Here is a 19,435-nt window from a genome sequence, read left to right as displayed (position 1 = left end):
AGTCTCCAATGGAGACGTTACTGGGCCCGCTTGAGCAAATCGATAATCAACGGGAGGACCGTGGTTCCGTGGTTCCATGACTATTCTGGAGCATACGCTGCCCAGCCCATGGCTGCCTGTGCCCAGGACTCATGTCACCCGCATCTCTCCACTTGAGAAGGACTCATGCCTTCATACTTTATCCCGGGATGTGCACTGGGGCGCTCTCCCCTCCCCCCTCCCCTCCCTTCCCCTCCCCTCCCCTCCCCTCCTCTCGGAGAAGCCCACAGTCTCTCTGGAGCACTGTGTCTCTCTATCTCCACCCCCACATCAAAAATTCTGGATAAAATCTGTTATACTTCAAAAGAAAAAAAAACCTTTACAAATAAAAGCCTTAATATTCTGAAATATTGTGTATATCCTGCAAATACGATATTTCACTGGACAGTATCTAGCAAGTCTCTTATATCCTCTGAATTTAAAAGAAAATGAAAACAGAGCACTTCTAAAAGAATCTCAGAATGTAAAATAGCTAAAGATCTTTTCACCTTTGGGTTCCTATTTGAAATCTCAGGACTGTTTCTGCCCAATGCACTATGCTTCTTGTATTTTCATTTTTTGCAATTTGGTCCAAACATCACTAGATTAAATTTTAGGTTTTCTAAACAGAATAGCCTGCAATAGTAGTATGCACTTATTTTGGTTCATTAAATTTCACCAGTTTGAGAATTTTGTTACTCTGTTAGGATAAAAGTAAGTAAAGTAAAGGCCCTCCCATTGATCATCGATTTGCTCAAGTGGGCCCAGTAACGTCTCCATTGGAGACTTTGTTGCTACTGTGTTTGGCATATCGAATACGTCACGGGGAGCTTGCCAGGCTCTGCCGTGCGGGCGAGGTCCTCTCGGTAGCTTGCCGGGCTCTCCGAGAGGGGCGGAGGAATCGAACTCGGGTCGGCCATGTTGGCTGCGTGCAAGGCAAACGCCCTACCGCTGTGCTATCGCTCCAGCCCAAAGCGGACGGCGGGAGAGTAGTCTGAATTGGGTTATGAGGCCCCCTCCGGGGTGCCTCACCGTAGCCATTGAACTCACTTCGCTGGCCGTGAGTCTGTTCCAAGCTCCGGCTAAGGAGGCATCCGCTAGGACTCCTTCCCTTGGGGAGAGGGGATCCATAGCATCTCCTGCCCAGTCTGCCCTCGCCAGAGGCCCATTCTCTGGGAACTCACCTCCCCGAACTCGGGGAGGGCCCTGTTAGGGCTGCTAATGGCCCTAGTCTCAGACCTTCCCAAGGGACATGGGATAGAGTGACGAGATGCACTCCGCGTGTAGCCCCACTGATGAGCTTCTCTCCGCCCTACTCTGTTAGGATATCCATCACAAAAAGCATTTTTAAAAAGTTATTCCACAAGTATTATATACTAGTTTTTTTTTTCCCCCCTTAAGTACAAGTACAAGCTGGAGTGATAGCACAGCAGTTAGGGAGTTTGCCTTGCATGCGGCCGACCAAGGTTTGATTCCTCCGTCTTGGAGAGCCTGGCAAGCTACTGAGAATATCACGACTGCACAGCACAATATGCCAAAAACAGTAACAAGTCTCACAATGGAGACTTACTGGTGCCCGCTCGAGCAAATCAATGAACAACAGAGGACAGTGCTACAGTGCTAAGTACAAGTAGAACCTAAATATACGAATCAAAACTAAAAAATGGCAAATCCATGCTATATAATCAGCAATAATCTGTTTGTTTATGCATATACACAGTAACTCAAAAATGTGTAATGATTAGTGAATCATCAAGCTTTAATAATTATGACTTTTGCAAAAAATTTCAGTTTAATTGGAATTTTCATCAACAAACCACGAAAGTACAAAGCTATGTATCTTTTAAAATATTATCATGGGTACTATTAGAAAAGGTCAAAAAAAACACATTTCTTTTTCTGAGTTGTTTATTGTCCATGCTTAATATTACACATCTCTGATGTCATAATTAAAATTATACAAATTTCTACTTCATGCTTATAAACAAATGAAAACCAAAGGTGTCCGGCAGAGAAATACTCCCCACCACCCTCCAAAGAGAATGTTTACATCCTAATCCCTAAATTACAAAGAAAAATGCTGAGCACATGTGATTAAGGATCTTGCATTAAGGAGAATATCATGCGTTTATGTATACAAGCAGGTCTAACCTAAGAAATGCAGAGACCTTAAAGCTGCCATCAGAAAGAGATGTGGTGGCAGAAAAATAATCCAAGAGAGACAAGAGAGACTACTTCCTCAGCTGAAGAGGAAAGGACAGAAATGAGAAACTGAGAGGGTTCGGAAGGGGGAGGGGGAAGAAAGGGAAGGGAAAAGGAGAAGGGGAGGGGGAGGGGAAAAGAAAGGGGGAGGGAAAGGGGAAGGAGAAGGGGACAGAGAAGGCAAAAGGATGGAGAAGGGCAAAGATAAAAAAGGGAAGGGAAAAGAAGGGGAGGAGGAGGGGAGAAAGAAGTAGGGGAACTAGTGAAGGGGGACTGGGAAGAAGAGAAAGGGGAAAAAGGGAAAGAGAAAAAAGAGGGAAAGGGGGGAAGGGAAAGGAGAGGAAAAGGGAAGAACAAGGGGGATAAGAGAAGGAGAAGGGGGAAGAGGAAAGAGGAGAAGAGAAAGGGGGAGTGGAAGGGGAAGGAAGGCAAAGGGAGAAGGAAGGGAGGAGGGGAAAGAAAATGGGGAAGAACTGTTGACAAGGGGAACTTGGGACACTGCTAGAGAGACTCTGGTGACGGGCCTGGTGCTGGAATGATGAGACCATGAATGGAATGAGCAACAGTACTGTAAATCCCGTTACCTCAATGAAAATGATTTTTTAAAAATACGGTCCTGATGTAACACTGATTTTAGCCCAGCGAGGCCCACATCAGAACTCTGGCCCACAGAATTATAAAATAAAGTTGTTGTTTTTTTTTTTCTGAGGCACAGTTGAGCAGTGCTCAGAGAATCATGCGTCAGGAGCCAAGCCAGGCCGCTGGCACACAAACCATGCCCTCAGTCCGCTGACCTACCGCTCCAGCCCAATCTGAATCATTTTATTAATTTGTAATTATTTATTTCACTAAATAGTAATTTTAACAGTAAAAGAAAATGAAAATATCAAATAAAGAAGATTCTGGAAAACATTCAGTTGAAACGCTTCACATTTTTGTTGATCCAATATATTTGATTGATTAAATAGGTAAAAACTTTATTTATATGTTCAATGTTCATAACTGTAAGTCAAGTTTACTATGGACTAAATTATATCACAGAAAATGTACTAGTCTTACTAAATCTGATTCCATTATCAATGCATGTTTGGATATGAAAGCTAATTTTTATTAAATTTTTTACATACCTAATTGTTCGATAATACTTGAAACCGTCCCAAGAGGCTGTAATTCAATGTCTTCAGGCAGTATAATAGTGAGCTCTTCAACAGAAGGTAGTTCCTGAAACATAAAATAGGATTATCTCCCAGCTAGTAAGTAGACTATACACCTCCAAAGGGCTGGAGCTATAGCACAGAGGTAGGACGTTTGCCTTTTGCACAGCCGGCCCGGCCGAGCTGGGTTCAATTCTTCTGCTCCTCTCAAAGAGCCCGGCAAGCTGCCAAGGGTATCTTGCCCACAGAGCAAAGCCTGGCAACCTCCCCATGACATATTCAATATGCATAAACAGTAACAAGTCTCACAATTTGTTGTGAAAAGTTACTGGTGCCCGCTCGAGCAAAGCGATGAACAAAGGGAGGACAGTGCTACAGTGATATTCTTCCTCTAGCTTCAACGACTTAATCTCAAATTAACTAAACAGTTAGGTACCATTCTAGATTTTTCTAACCACATTTGAACAAGACACACTCTACACTTAAGGAATGCAAGGTAAAAAGAAACTTCATATAACAGCTTCCAGAGACATTTCATACAAAGAGAAACAAATCTACCATGACTTGTCCACAGAAGAGGGTTGAGCAGTCTGGATTTTATTCATCAAATAACTGTGATCAGGTAACTGAATGAAGAAGCAGCACTCCTCTAGAACTGTGTTGAAAACGAGATGTCTCACAAAAAATCTAGAAAAAATTTTTCTCTTCAGGAAAAATGAGAAAATTCCTGAAAAGAGTTCATTGGTTTCTGTCCAGAAAAACTATAAAGGCATTACCTGGGTATCTTTCTTCTCCAGGCTAAAAACTAAATTTGTTTCTTTTTGTAATTAGAGAATCACCGGTGAGGTACAGTTACAAACTTGTGAACTTTCATGTTTGCATTACAGTCATACAATGATCCATTACCCATCCCTCCACCAGTGCCCATTCTCCCCTGCCAATGTTCCCAGCATCCCTCCCACCAGCCCCAAATCATCCCCCACCACCCAACCCCGACTAAGTGGCAGAGCATTCCCTTTTATTCTCTCTCCTTTTGGGTGTTGTAGTTTGCAATAGAGGTACTGAGTGGCCATAGTGTCCGGTCTATAATCTACTTTCTACACGCATCTTTCAACCAGAATGGATCCTGCCAATATCCTTTACTTGGTGTTCCCTTCTCTATCTGAGCTGCCTTTTCCCCCAGCATGGGAGGCCAGCTTCCAAGCCATGGAGCAGACCTCCTGGTCCGTATCTCTACTGCTCTTGGGTGTTAGTCTCCCATTCCGTTACTTTATATTCCACAGATGACTGCAATCTTTCTATGCCAGTCCCTCTCTTTCTGACTCATTTCACTTAACATGATACTTTCCATGTTGATCCACTTATATGCAAAGGTCATGATTTCATGTTTTCTAAGAGCTGCATAGTATTCCACCGTGTAGATGTACCAAAGATTCTTTATCCAGTCATCTATTCTCAGGCTCTAGGGTTTTTTTCCAGATTTTGGCTATTGTGACAGTGCAGCAATAAACATACAAATGCAGATGTCATTTCTACTATACTTTAAAAACTAAATTTCTTGGGGCCAGAAAGATTAGCTCTAAGGGTGGAGTAGTGTGCAGGTTCCCAGAGTTCAATCCTCATGCCTCCCCCTCACCCCCCTCCAACACACACACAACACACACATACACACAAACACAGGTATTGGGGCTGGACTGAGCTGTCAGGGTGAGCCCATGTAGACTGCACCACACAACGTGAAGGAACGAACATAGAGACCCATGAAAATGGGCAAGATTTCTCACGTGTCCTGACTAGTTTGGATGAGGCTAAACATTTTCCCTCTTAAAACCACCGTCAGTCATAGAAAGATTGCATTCATCTGGGGAACATAAAGTAATAAAATAGGACTAACACCCAAGAATAGCCGAGATTAAGTACCAGGAGGACTACTCCATGGCTTTGAGGCCAGCCACACATGCTAGAGGAAAAGGCAGCTCAGATAGAGAAGGGAACACCAAATAAAGGGTGTTGGGAGGTTCCTCTCAGGATAGGAGATGTGTGATGAGAGTAGACTATAGATAGACCATGATTGTTACTCAATGTCTCTTTTGCAAACCACATTCAAAAGGAGAGAGAGAACAAAAGGGAATGCCCTGCCACAGAGGTAGGGTGGGATGGGGGAGGGATGGAGGGATGGGGGGATGGGGGGATGGGGATGGGAGGGATACTGGGATCAGTGGTGGTGGAGAATGGGCACTGGTGGAGGGATGAGTATTCAATCATTGTATAACTGAAACCCAAGCAAAAAAATTTGTAAGTCTACAACTGTACCTCATGGTGTTTCACTAATAAAAATTTAAGGAAAAAAATAAAAATAAAATTATAAAAAATAATAAAAAAAAAAAACTGCTGTCAGTAAATAATTTCAGTATATTATAAGGGGCAGTTTTCCTTTTCTCACAGAAATCTGGCTGATCTTTGACATGTAGATCTCAGGTGCTAGCCAGGCCTGATCTTTGGGATGTAGATTCCAGGCTCTAGCCAGACTAGTCTTTGGGATGCAAATCTAAATACTTGTAGCCCAAGAAAGGTTTCAGTTTGGTTTTGTATCTTCTTTCTGGAGGCCAAAATTACTGGCCTGTAGATGCAAGGTAACAATGTATGTTTTGCTGCCTCAATATTCTTTCTGTAATTTCTTTTGATGATGTCATTGATCAATAAAAGGAGATGGGGGGTGGGGGCCTCTCTCTACCTTTGTCACAGGTCTGAGAGAACCTGGGCCCTCCATGAAATAAATTTCTTTCCTGTTCCTTGTCTCAGCGCCTCCAATTGAAAGAATATTCATGAAACACACAGGTGCAACTACCTCCCTTGGCTCCCCACCCCACCCCAAGGCCCAGGCAGCTCATCACTAGGCCTGAATCATCAGTCACCCTGCTGCTAGGCTGAGTACAGCCGGAAATGTCCCCAGGATTCCAGCATCATGAAGAAAGCCCTAAGAATATCACTGGAATAAGGCTTTACCTTAAGCAAAACTTCAGTAATAGTCTTTTGTAAAAGATCCCAATTAACTTTAGAAGGAAGTTTTAACTTAAGAAGGCTTCTGAATGCAAAGATCCTACTGATGGGGTGTTACAGTCATCAGTGAAGGAGAACTTGTGAAGAGGTTTTGGAATATATGGGAAAACCTCAATAATATATGTACTGCAGATGAGAATGTCGTAGGCAATAATGTTCTTCCTTGAAGTGTAACTTGCTTCCAGGAGATACTAATTTTAATCAAGGATAATTTATGAAGAATACCACTAACAGTTTCAACCAGCTCAATGCAGAAGAGTTAGCCTGAATGGTAGTGGAGGAAATGAGTTTTCCTTATGTCAAAATTTTTCTGAGTACTTTGAGGAAAAGACAATCACTTCATTTTATCACTTTAAATGGAAGGTCTTCTCTTAGACCATGGTTTAAAAGTGGTCCAGGTGTGAATCAGAATAAAGTTGTTAGAACAAACTGGTGAAGAACAAGGTATAGTACTGTTTAAGTCCATAACTCTATATATAGATGTACATTCAAAAAATAGGAATAGAAGTACCATATGATCCAGCAATATCACTTCTTAGCATCTACCCCAAAAACACAAAACATTAATTTGAAAGGATATAAGCACACCTATGCTCACTACTGCACTTAGCACAACAGTCAAGACATGGAAAACAATCCAAATGCCCAACACAGAGAGGAAAGGATCAAGTAGTTGTCATGTATATAAGCACAACAGAATACTATGCAGCTCTGAGAACAAAATCAAGTAACTTGAAGCAACATGGATGGAACTAGAGGATATCATGCTGAGTGCAATTAGTCTGAAAGAATGGAATAGAAACAAAACTGTCTTTATCATATACAGAACTTAACAAAGCAACATAACTGAAGAAGGATCCACTGATCCATAAATTGAGGAGGGTTTTTTGCGGGAAAGGGAAAGAATAGGAGGAGGACTAGAATCCTTGGGGGAGCAAGGTGGGCACATTGGTGATGGGTGTGGTATCGAAATTGTGTGCATTGAGAAGTAACCATTAAGAATACTGCGAATCACAGAATCTCATTTAAAAAAAAATCTCAAGTTCTACAGAAATCTCACCCAATAATAAAGACAGAGAGGCCTTAGTATCTTAGACAGGCCTTAGTATCCTAGAGGACAATTTTGATATAGTCCTCAAACTGACTTTGGTGGCAAGTGGCATTTTTTCTGTTCCCCTAATTAAATTTTGGTAAGATCTAGAGGGAAAATTTAAATTATTTTCAGACTGTGATAAATCCCACTCATAAATAAAGTAAAAAATATAGGGGTAGAAAAGGAAAAGAAAGTCTCCACAAATGAAATCACTTCTAAGGGCCAAAGTAATAATACAGCAGGTAAGGCATACGTCCTGCACACAGCTGACCTAGGTCCAATCTCTGGTACCATATGGTCTCCGAGCCTGTCAGAAAAAACTCCTGAATGGAGCGCCAGGATTAACCCCTAAGCACCACCAGGTGTGACCAAAAACTAAAACAAAATAACAACCAATAAATAAATAAATAAATAAATAAATCACTCCTAAAGTTTTTGTTTTCCTTTTTATAAAAACTTTTGAACTCACTGGGCTTTCTTTTTATGAAAGAAAATCTCTGATGGAAAAAAAACTCACGCTGCTTACTCATGGTATGTACAGACACAAAATCGAACTCTCAAATAAATGCCATTAAGTCACAAAGGTAAAAGGCTCAACGCATTAAGAGAAATATAGGCCAGCAATTATGTCTCATACTAATCTAAACTTTTTTTAAGTATGAAAGTGATACATGTTGCTTTTTTCAAAGGGAAAGAGATCAAGCAGTACTGCATACAAAACAAAAAAAAAAAAAACCTTATTCTATTCCTGTTTCACAACTCCATTCAAGCTGTTATTAGTAACTCTTGTTAATAATCTATCTCCCAAAGATATTTGCAAAGTATGTACTATGCCAAATTTCACATTTCACTTAAAATATCTACTTTGTAGTGTAAACATTCTTTTTGTGTTTTTTTCTGTCTCTTATACATCTTTCTACACCAAAAGGTAAAAGTAAAGGTAAAGGCCCTCCCGTTGATCGTCGATTTGCTCGAGCGGGCCCAGTAACGTCTCCATTGGAGACTTTGTTGTTATTGTGTCTGGCATATCGAATACTCTCGGTAGCTTGCCGGGCTCTCCGAGAGGGGCGGAGGAATCGAACTCGGGTCGGCCATGTTGGCTGCTTGTAAGGCGAACGCCCTACCCGCTGTGCTATCGCTCCAGACCAAAATGTATCTAATTTTAAAATCTATTATCCATTGTACAAACTAATACATGGTATACCAATGAATTCTGATGTACTTTCTACAACGTTACCAAAACACAGGATACAATGAGCATTGTTTTCTATACCCCAAAATTCTATGAAAAAACTCAAGTGTAACTACTAGATAATAAGGGCATGAACATTTATTTATTTACTTTTTGGTTTTCAGCCACACCCAGTGGTGCTCAAGGATTACTCCCAGCTCTGTGCTTGGGAACTATTCTTGGTAAAGTAAGTAAGTAAAAGCCCTCCAGTTGATCATCGATTTGCTCGAGCGGGCCCAGTAACGTCTCTATTGGAGACTTTGTTGTTACTGTGTCTGGCACATCCAATACGTCACGGGGAGCTTGCCAGGCTCTGTGGTGCAGGATTCAAATAATAAGGGATGCCACAGATTGAACCCAGGTTGGCTGCATACAAGGCAAACCCCCTACTTACTATACTACCAGTTATAAACATTTTCACTTGTGATGGAGAGTGCTAGTTACTTTTTCAAAACAGTTACAATTCACAATCTGTCGTGTATGAAATAACCTTGCCATCACTGAAAACTTTAAAATCTTTTTCAATCTGATGATTGTAGTGTTTGAGGGACCAGACAGATAGTTGAGTGGGTAGGGCATTCTCCTTAGACAATGCTAACCCAGATTCAATTCCTAGATGGTCCCCTTAGCCAGGGTGATCCCTGAGCACAGAGACTGGGATAAGCCCTGAGCACCAGTGGGTGGGGCTTCCAAAAGAAAGGAAAAAAAAGGTATCTCTGAATCTGAATGTCTTCATTAATGAGGAAGACAATATTCCTGCACATTTCCTGGCTATCCCTGTGTTTAAGAATTGATTGCATACTTTGCACTTTTTTCCTTTAAATTAATGTGAACTTTTGTTTTTTATAGCATTTATACTTTTACAGATAATGTATACTTATGTCCCAGCATGACCATTTTCTTTTGTTTGAAATGGTGAACATTTAAGTTGTTTAATAATCTGACAGTTGAGTTTTTATAGTCAAATACATTGATCTTTTTTTATCTCCAAAATCATCTCTAAAATTTGCAGATGTACTTTACAACTTCCCTAGTTTCATTTTAAATATTTTCCTAATTTAGCCTATTTGAGATGTTATTCTTGTGAAGAAAGGCAATACTTTGCTTTCTCTTCATTCAAATTATCAGTCAGTTATCCCAATATGCTGAATAATTCATCTTTTCAACAACTGATTTGGAAGGCAAATTTTAACATAAACGAATGTACTCAATATTGAAATGTCCTTTGACTGGACAAGTCAGACAGGAGAAAATGAGATCCCGTCTTGATGTTTGGATGGTAATGTCATTTTCTCTTCCTTAATTACTGAATTCAAAGTACTGGACTGCACTACCGCCAAGAGTAATCACTCTTCATCAAATTATCCTGCTGCTTTTCTTTCTTCTAAACACTGTATTATCGAACAAATATTTATTTACTGTGCCCCTACACAGACAATAATGTGGATGTATTGGTCTCGCTCACGACCACAGTACCCAAAACAGTGACAACTGTTTGATATATATTAATGTAATTGTATTATTATTTTATTAATATAATTATAATAATTATATTAATAATGCATCTAATAAGTTTATATACTTATTAAATAAATGGACCTATCTCATTCATCTAAGTTAACCAAAGCCTCATAAGGGGTCAGTCTTCTTCCACAAAAGCAAAAATCAAATAATAAAAATAAAATTTCTGAGGTTGCTTTGCATGCAAAAGCCTTTGATTCAAGCCTGGCACTGCATGCCCCCAACCCTGGGAACCAAACTGTTTCTGCAAAAAAAAAAAAAAATATACAATTCCAAAAATTCAAGAGACTCTTCAAAGATTTAAAAAAAAAATCACCTCAGCAAAACCTTAAAATTATAGTCACTATTGCTTTTCTAAAGGCAGGTTTCCAAGTGAGCTTTACAGCTTAGTACTGATGCACAGATAGGTCAGGTCAGCAGCAGCAAACATTATTATAATTATTAGATTAACCTCTGCTCCTGATAACACAGCAGCTGCCTCGTGGTAAAACAATGAATAAAAGCTCCTCAGTCTCATAATCTCTTTTAAGGACATAAAAATTAAAATCATTTTACCTTTCCATGAGCAAGGAAAAGATGTGGGGGGGGGGGAAGGGTAACAGGAACACATTAATACACTGCAAAACTGAAGGGGGGATGCAGAAAGGAAACTGAGGGATACTATTACTTTGCATTAGAATGTGAGTAATCAAAAGCACGAGATATAGTGATGAATTAAAACAGAGGAAAGATTATCAGGTAAAACTGGACTAGAAAGACCTTCGTCATAATATAATAAAGCAAAATCCAAGTATAATGAAAATAAAAGTACAGGAAGGCTATAAATTAGAAAAATAAATTTATGAGCGTGGATTACCTTATGTACCTATGGAAAGATGATAGAGGAGATAGAAAAAACACCTTCATTCTATTTTCCAATAACCAGACACAATGCATTTGGCTACTTAAAATGTAACTAAATTAAGGGGCCAGAGAGACAGTACATTCTTTGTCTGGCATGCAATAGACCCAGGTGTAATTCCTGGCACCACATATAATCCCCTAGTAATGCCAGAAGTGGTCCCTAAACTCTAGAGCCAGAAGCATGCTCTGGGCATTGCCCAGTGTGGTTCGAAAACCAAAACCAAAAATTAATAAATCAATTAAATTGAAAGTGCAGTCGTGAGTCACATTAGTCATATTCCAAATGCTCCACAGCATTAAGAAAGCATGAATACAGCACGTTTTCATCACTGCAGGAAAAGTTAATCTTCAGAACTGCTTTACATTCACAAACGTCCAAAGAGCCCTCCATTAGGGTATCAACCCAGATCACGACAGGGCTATTCTATTTTGGCTGTAAATAAAAATATAATTTTAAGTATACTCCACTTATAAAAAGGGAGCTATGTGATTAAGCTCTATTTTCATAATTGTTATTTCCCAAAATTAAAGTTTTTAGTTAGCACAGCTGGTAGGGCGTTCGCCTTACAAGCGGCCAACATGGCCGACCCAAGTTCGATTCCTCCGCCCCTCTCGGAGAGCCCGGCAAGCTGCCGAGAGTATTCGATATGCCAGACACAGTAACAACAAAGTCTCCAATGGAGACGTTACTGGGCCTGCTCGAGCAAATCGACGATCAACGGGAGGGCCTTTACCTTTTGGGCTGGAGCTATAGCATAGCGGGTAGGGCGTTCGCCTTACAAGCGGCCAACATGGCCGACCCGAGTTCGATTCCTCCGCCCCTCTCAGAGAGCCCGGCAAGCTACCGAGAGTATTCGATATGCCAGACACAGTAACAACAAAGTCTCCAATGGAGACGTTACTGGGCCCGCTCGAGCAAATCGACGATCAACGGGAGGGCCTTTTTACCTTTCCTAAAAATCAAACTAAAAACTTCCTTTGGATGCACAGTACCTGCAATCTAGGGATAAATTCTTATACAATCTTATACAATCATCTAAATAAAACTAATAATATTTATGGCTTGGAAAAGAAAAGACTAACAGTGGTATTTCTGGATACAATTATTTAACACTTCTGTATGTACTGGCAAAGAACGGGCAAATGTGAAAAGAAAAAATACTTAATCCACATCAGTAGAAGTCACACAGATATAAAAATCTCAAGACATCATAGTATTTGGCAAATAAATTAATGAGATTCAATTTCTTCACAAGAGAAATTCAGGTATCTCCGATAGTGTACAACTCCAAGTCACAGACTTTAAGAGGGAATAAGATTGGGGAAAAAAAAAAAAAAAACTATGGGTTTCTTTGTTTTCCCCAGCTTTTAGGCCACACCCGATAGTGCTCAGGACTTACTTCTAGTTCTATGCTCAGGTATCATATCTGGCAAGTCTTAGGGGACCATATGCAGTGCCTGGGATCCAACTTGGGTTTGCCATGTGCAAGACAAGCACCGTATGTACTGTATTATCTCTGGCCCAACACAATTCCTGAAAACATACATTAGATACCTTTCTCATGACAAAATAAGCTACTTGACTATTCAGAAGCCAAATTACCAGGCAGTTCAGAAGATCAAATTCCACTCTTGCTATAATATACACATCTCCACAAGCACTGAACATGTTATATTTTGTTAAATATAACAAAAATGAAATGGCTATATTCTTTAGAAAGAATCGTTAGCTACAATCTAAAGAGTAAAGCTGGCAATTGTTTTAAAATCTTCTCTTCCCCATTTATAATACCTAAGGTAAGTTACTTTCTGGGTTATTCATTTTTTGTCTGTAAGGAACTGAGCAAAAGTTCTAAATGGATCACACAAATGGCTAACGAGATCATCTTTAGTACATTTAAGTTCCTATAGTTAAAAAGAATAAATTATATGCAAAATTTGAAGATTACCATCACTCTGTTATAATAGACATTCAAAATTATGGCACTGAAGAAATGTCAGATCCTAATCTCTTTTCAGTCAGTCTCCTGCCCCTGCGCCTGGCTGTTCCTCGCCGGGGTCCCTTGGAGGGGAGCGGGTTGAGCTTTCCTCCCCACCCTGACCAGGGCTCCGGCAGCCGAAGACCTCCAGGACCAGCCACCACCATGCTGAGACCACTCTCCGCACACATGAAGGTACTGGCAGAGGGACAAAGCCACGCGGGTTCCGGGGCCGAGATCTCCAAGCCTACTCGAATTGGAGTCGAGCATCCTCCACCCAGATCCTCCAAATTCCAGTAGGCGGGGGGGGGGGGGGGGGGGGGGGGGGGGGGGGGGGTCACACCCACCACCTGGCCCCCAGGCGCCGTGTAATCCCATCAGCGGCCAAGACTCAGAGACTACAAAATGCAGCTGCCGGAACCCCGCGGCCGCATTCAAGGTGCGCGACATCTTATCTGAACATCTTTTTATGATATCTCATTATCTCTTTCCTACTCTGGACAAACTTGCAGGCTATCGAATATAGCCTGCCCACAGGGCAGAGTCTGGCAAACTCCCCGTGGCGCACCAAATATGCCAAATACCAGTAACAATGATGGGTCTCATTCTCCTAAAAAGCCTTGAATATAATCTCAAGGCTAGGATGAAAGAGACGTTACTGGGGCCTGCTCGAGGCAATCGATGATTAACAGGATGAATGATTATTAATGATTAATCTCTTTTCTGGACCAATCCTGGAGATACTCAGAAATTACTCCTGGTGGTGCTCAGGGAACCATATGTGATGTTGGGGATTGAATCCAGGTCAGCCACGTACATGCAAGGCAAGTGGCCTACTAGTTCTGTACTCTAGGCTCCAGCCCTTGAAAAAAGTAATTTTTGCCTTCCTGTGTTACATCTATTTTAATTAACTTCCCATTTAATTGAATTAACTTATTTACTTTAGTAATAGCCAGGCTATGTTCAGAGATTATTCCTGGCAATGCTGGGAGGCTATATGTGGTGCTGAGGATCAATCTCTGGTTGGCTGCAAATAACACAAGTATCCATCTTTTCAATGTACTATCTCCTCATCCGCACAAACTGTATTGATTCTCTAATACCCATATGGCCTACAAGGTTGCTCAGAAAAAACGTTCAAATAAATAACATAAGACTAAAAAAAAAATCACCCTATTAAAAATTAAATTAGACATAGCAGCCAAAAATGGATATCCAAGGCTTTCAGAATAAAAACCTTGAGGAACTAAGTCAAAAATGGCTCTCTGAAAAGATGGCATTGGTGCTTTACAATGGCACTGGCTTCTTGAGTTCTTGGAATGCTTACTAGTAAAACTTCAAATAAATAAATAAGTTGATGATTCTCTGAGTAAAAAATTACCAAAAGAAATTTGAATTGGATTTTCAATCAGAAATATAGAACAGAGCCCGGCAGAGGATGTGAAGGAAAGAATCAAATATTCCAAATGGAAATTAATCTTTCTTTGAAACAAATTTAGGGAAGAGGAGAATTTAAAAGGGAAAGTAGAGAGAAATTAACCACTTTCTTCATATTATCCAATTAATTATTGGCCAATTACCTGATGCTATTAGATGAGCCTTCACTCAAAAAGTTTGATATGGTTGGAAAGTCGGATCCAATCTCTGGAGTACTGAAAGTTATGACTGAATCATTTTTCCCCCCATATAGCTGGCAAAATGTTTTAGAAAAGATAATGAATTAGGTCTATATATGGTGTCAAGATAATATGCTTGCTCTGTCAGAAACATAGAGAATATTAATATACTCAGGCTAAGTACAAAGTGCATGAGTTCTGGAACATAGACAGTCTCCAAATTATCAAAAAAAATGTATCAACAATTACATAAAAGGTTTATTTTGGTGGCCTCAGAGAAAGTACTGCTGGCAAGGAGCTTGCTTGCACATAGCTGACTGGTTCAATCTCTGGCACCAAATAAGGTACCCTGAGCCCTGCCCAAAGTGATCCCTAAGCTCAGAGCCAGAAACCCTGAGCACCACCATGTGTGGCCTCATCCCACCCCCCACCCAAATTTTTTTCTCACACCTGGGGACCATGTGGCACCAGAGTGAATCCAGAGCTTCCATCCTCAGTGTTTTTACTTTCTCCATCAAGCTTTAATATGTGCAAATATGTACTTTATTATTCCAACTGCAGTATTATCAACTTATTATCCCCAGTAACATAACCATCATTTTCTAATACCATATAATACCTTTCAGGTTCTCAAATGAGAAGTATTTTAGTATCATTGTGAATGGTTTTATATTTCTAAATTTTTAATTACATCTTATTTAAGAGTTCAGGAAATAAACTGATCTTTTTCAAGAACTTGACTTTCCAATCCAGGAAAACAGTAAATAAATTCAATTTTAATAGCATTCTGAAGTTATAATATGCACACTGCATTACAACATTTACTGTGTAGGTTATATATAAATCTTCTTAGCATTAAAGGAGGTTTATGCTTAAAAGGATAATTCCACTTGGTTAAATTTAATGTCACACATTACATAATTGTGACATTATGAATAGAGCCAACTAACACTTTCCTTTTCAATGCCTCCATGGTTGACTAATCCCTCTTTTTTCCACTTAAAAAGAAAAAAATTCCTCACCTTTAAAAAATAAAAAAAAAAGTTATAACCAAATCCTGTCCTGTCACCCCAAGAAATAAGACTGGTGAGACAGAACAGGGGAAAGGCACTTGCCTTGCATGCAGCTGACCCTGTTCGATCCCAGGTGCTGGCATATGGTGCCCCATCCTGGCCGAGCTACGAGCACAGAGCCATGACTAAGCACAGCAGGATGTGTCCCACCTGCCCTCCAAACACAACCACAGCCGGTGGTTAACAACTAACTACTAGTTAGTAGTTATATCACAGGATATAAAACTTTTTTAACAAAGGATAAGATTGAAAAAGCTACACCCGGAGAGGCAATATTTCTATTTGACACACTATAATGACACTGAGCATGTCAGAAGGACAACAGAAAAATGTTTATAATGAGATGTTTTATAAAGGAGTATGATATAAATTCAGAAATTACTATCAACTGTTTGGCCCATTTAAAGTTACACCTTTTAGCAAAGGCAACTTGGAAGAACATTTCAGTATTTTTTTCAAAATTTCATTAGAAAATTAAGCTAATCAATCACATACTGCAAATTCATTATGCAACAAAGTTCCCTAAAAGTTCAAATCATATGTACGACCTAAACAACATATATAACACCTTATATGCCACCATATTAGTAATAACAAAAAAGGGATACTTCCCAAGAAGAATAAATGGCCACTCTCCAAAAATAAATAATATTAAGCTAAGTAACAGCAGTGTTCCAAAAGTAAAGAAATGTCTCACAATTAGCCAGTTCAGAGCCAAGATGAAGACAGATCTATACTAACTAGGTCCAAGGACACAGAAATCCACATAAAAACTGAAAATAAAAAGAAGAACCTAGGGAACCAGATAGCTCAAAGAGTGAGAGCAAGTTTTGCATGCTGGAGTGCTGAGTTCAATCCCCAGCACAAGTTTCCCTGAGAGAGAACAACCAACTGCAAGTAATAACCAACCAACCAGCTCGTGGCCCAAAAAACAAAAAAGAAAAAAAAATTTGAAAAAAAAGAGGTGAGGGGCCAGAGCTAGAATACAGCCAGTAGGACGTTTGACTTGCACAGACCCAACCTGGGTTTGATTCCCAACATCCCATATGGTCCCCTGAGCTCATCAGGAGTTATTCCTCAGTGCAGAGCCAGGAGTCATCCCTGAACATCATCGCTAGGTGACAACCAAAAAGGAAAACAAAACAAAACAAAACAAAAAAAAAAATGAAATAGGGTTACATAGTGGAAATCAGTCAATAAAAACAAACAAAAAATTTTGACACTTAGAAGTAATTTAACCCTCTTACAACTGCTGTGAACCACAGTAGTTCTCAGACTAGCAGCTGACTTAAGAGAACTATGAGAATATCCAAGAAAGCTTTAAACTATACCAACACCACCACGAGGAACAACTAGCAGCTGCCTTTGTTCCCAGGAGCATCCAATCCAAGGAGATTCCAGCAAATTCCCCTTCCCTTGCAGTCATTAAAGTCTGTTCCTCACAGCCACGAGACTCTAACTTAAGTCCTCCATGGTAACTCCTACCAAGTATTTTCCTTTTTCCCTCCAGAGTAACTATTATTACCCACTGAACAGCAGCTCCTTCTAAAACGGACACGAGCCTCCTTTTCCTGCCGCAGCGCCCCAGGCTCGTGGTTGGTGACGAGGCTGCGCCCACCTCCCCAGCCTCCTCAGAATACATGCACATTCACACTCCCTGTTCAGTGGCTCTTCCAGGCGTCCACCCTGATTCTCTCTCTCAAGTGCATATTTTCCTACATACCCTCCCACACAGAGAGGCATGACTAAGTGTCGCAGATCCGAGCAATTCAACTTACCCATTCAGATACCCATTCCACAAGCCACAACATTTATGCAAGGTTGTGTGCCAAGCCTCGGGCAATACAACAAATCCCGCCCGTGTTTTTAACACAGCAGCATCAGTGGCCAACCTCCTGCCCCACGGACAAACACCTGCGGAGATTTAAAAGTACTGAGAACTTGTAGCCACACGTGTCTGATAGTCAAGGCCAAGTATTTTCTTCCCTTAAACCTCCGACCTCCAAACGGAAGTCCGAGAAGTCCTACTAAACATGGAACTGTGCAGATGCAAGGTGGACTGGAGACTCACTCTTTTATCGCTAATAGCAGGCCAGTCTAGAGGACTAGGAATTTTATTTAAAATTTATTTATTTTTTATTAGTGAAACACCATGAGGTACAGTTGTAGACTTACAAGTTGTTGTGCTTGGGTTTCAGTTATGCTGACTTCCGAAAAGTGCACAAAGATAAAGCAAAATGAATAGCTGGTCAATCATTCAAACTTCAGCTGCAGCCTAGGGCATCTGCCTGGGGTCAGCAAACAGTACCACATGTCCTTGAGCATCATGAGGGGTGGGGTGGGGAGCCCTGGGTGGCACTGCAGGGACCCCAGCACTGAACCACCCAGCTGGTTGGCCAAGTCCCTTTAGGAGAGGCTCCCGAACCTGCTATGCAACTCCTGGGAGGTCTAACATTAAATTAAGGGTCTGGAGCGATAGCACAGTGGGCAGGGCATTTGCCATGCACCCAGCCAATGAGGATTCGATTCCCAGCATCCCACATGTTCCCCCAAGCACTGGCAGAAGTGATTCCTGAGTGCAGAGGCAGGAGTGACCCCTGAGCATCACTCGGTGTGACCCAAAAAGAAAACAAACCAAAAAAAGCAACAAAAAACCCATTACATTAAATATGACACTGGTATGCCAGGGGACAGCATCATGCCTGCTTTGCAAGTGGAAAGTTTCACGTCCAATCTGCAGTGCTGTCCACATTTACTGGGCACAGGCTGGGTGGCTCCAGTTTGGGACCACACCATCTCCCCCCATCAACAGAACAGGGTAATCTTCGAAGCACTGCAGGAGCTTCAACCCCAGAGTAGAAGCATATGAACTCTAACTGTAGATGTACAAACTCTCATCTAGGGGACACCGACGTGAGCACTGCTGCAACCCTGAGAAAGACCAAGAATCAAGGTGCACAAGCCCCAGGAAGTATGCACGTATGTGAGATATCAGCAGAGGAAGGAAAAGAAGACAAACTATTTAAAGGGGAAAAAACAGGGGCTATGGGGCTTTAGAGACAGTCCGAGATTAAGGTGCATCAATCATTGGCACCACATGGTCATGGGGCACAGCCGTGAAAACACTGAGCACTGTGGAAGGTGGGATGAGTATGTGTGTATATAAAAGAAAGAAAATGAATCTGTGACTCTGCAGGGCCTGAGCAGCACCATATCCTCAGACCCTAATGCTAACCCACCAGTTTGGAGGGGTACTGGGACTCCCCCAATAAAAAATAAAAACAATAAAGAATGCATCAAAGATGTGAGTTCACTCACTCATTGTGCAATGATCTATTACTATTGGTTGAGAACAGACTATCTATAAACATTCTACTAGTTATATATGGGCTACAAGGATCAGATTCAAACTCAGTCCTTAAGAAGATGGCATCACGCCTCTTTGTGGCCACAGGTCATTTCTAACTTCTAAGGAAAATATAAGCACCATGCAAATTTTGGATAACTAACATATAGTCGCTTAGCAGCTGTTTTTCAACCTATTAAATAAATGGCACTGGATATAACAGGGGCTCCTAAAGAAAG

General features: G+C 40.8%; 1 protein-coding gene across 1 annotated transcript in view; it reads right to left on the bottom strand.

The window, feature by feature from the left end:
- Positions 1-19,435, bottom strand: part of NAF1 (nuclear assembly factor 1 ribonucleoprotein) — a 57,134-nt gene that overhangs the window by 21,495 nt on the left and 16,204 nt on the right. The window contains exon 5 of the mRNA XM_056119021.1: positions 3,348-3,441. Within this exon, the coding sequence (XP_055974996.1) occupies positions 3,348-3,441 (94 nt within the window). The remainder of the gene's footprint in view (positions 1-3,347; positions 3,442-19,435) is intronic.

The sequence above is a fragment of the Sorex fumeus genome, unplaced genomic scaffold (genome assembly GCF_029834395.1).
Source record: "Sorex fumeus unplaced genomic scaffold, SorFum_2.1 ptg000039l, whole genome shotgun sequence".
NCBI classification, from domain to species: Eukaryota; Metazoa; Chordata; class Mammalia; order Eulipotyphla; family Soricidae; genus Sorex; species Sorex fumeus.
Note: the sequence above shows the minus strand (reverse complement) of the source record. Positions and strands in the feature narration are given on the sequence as shown.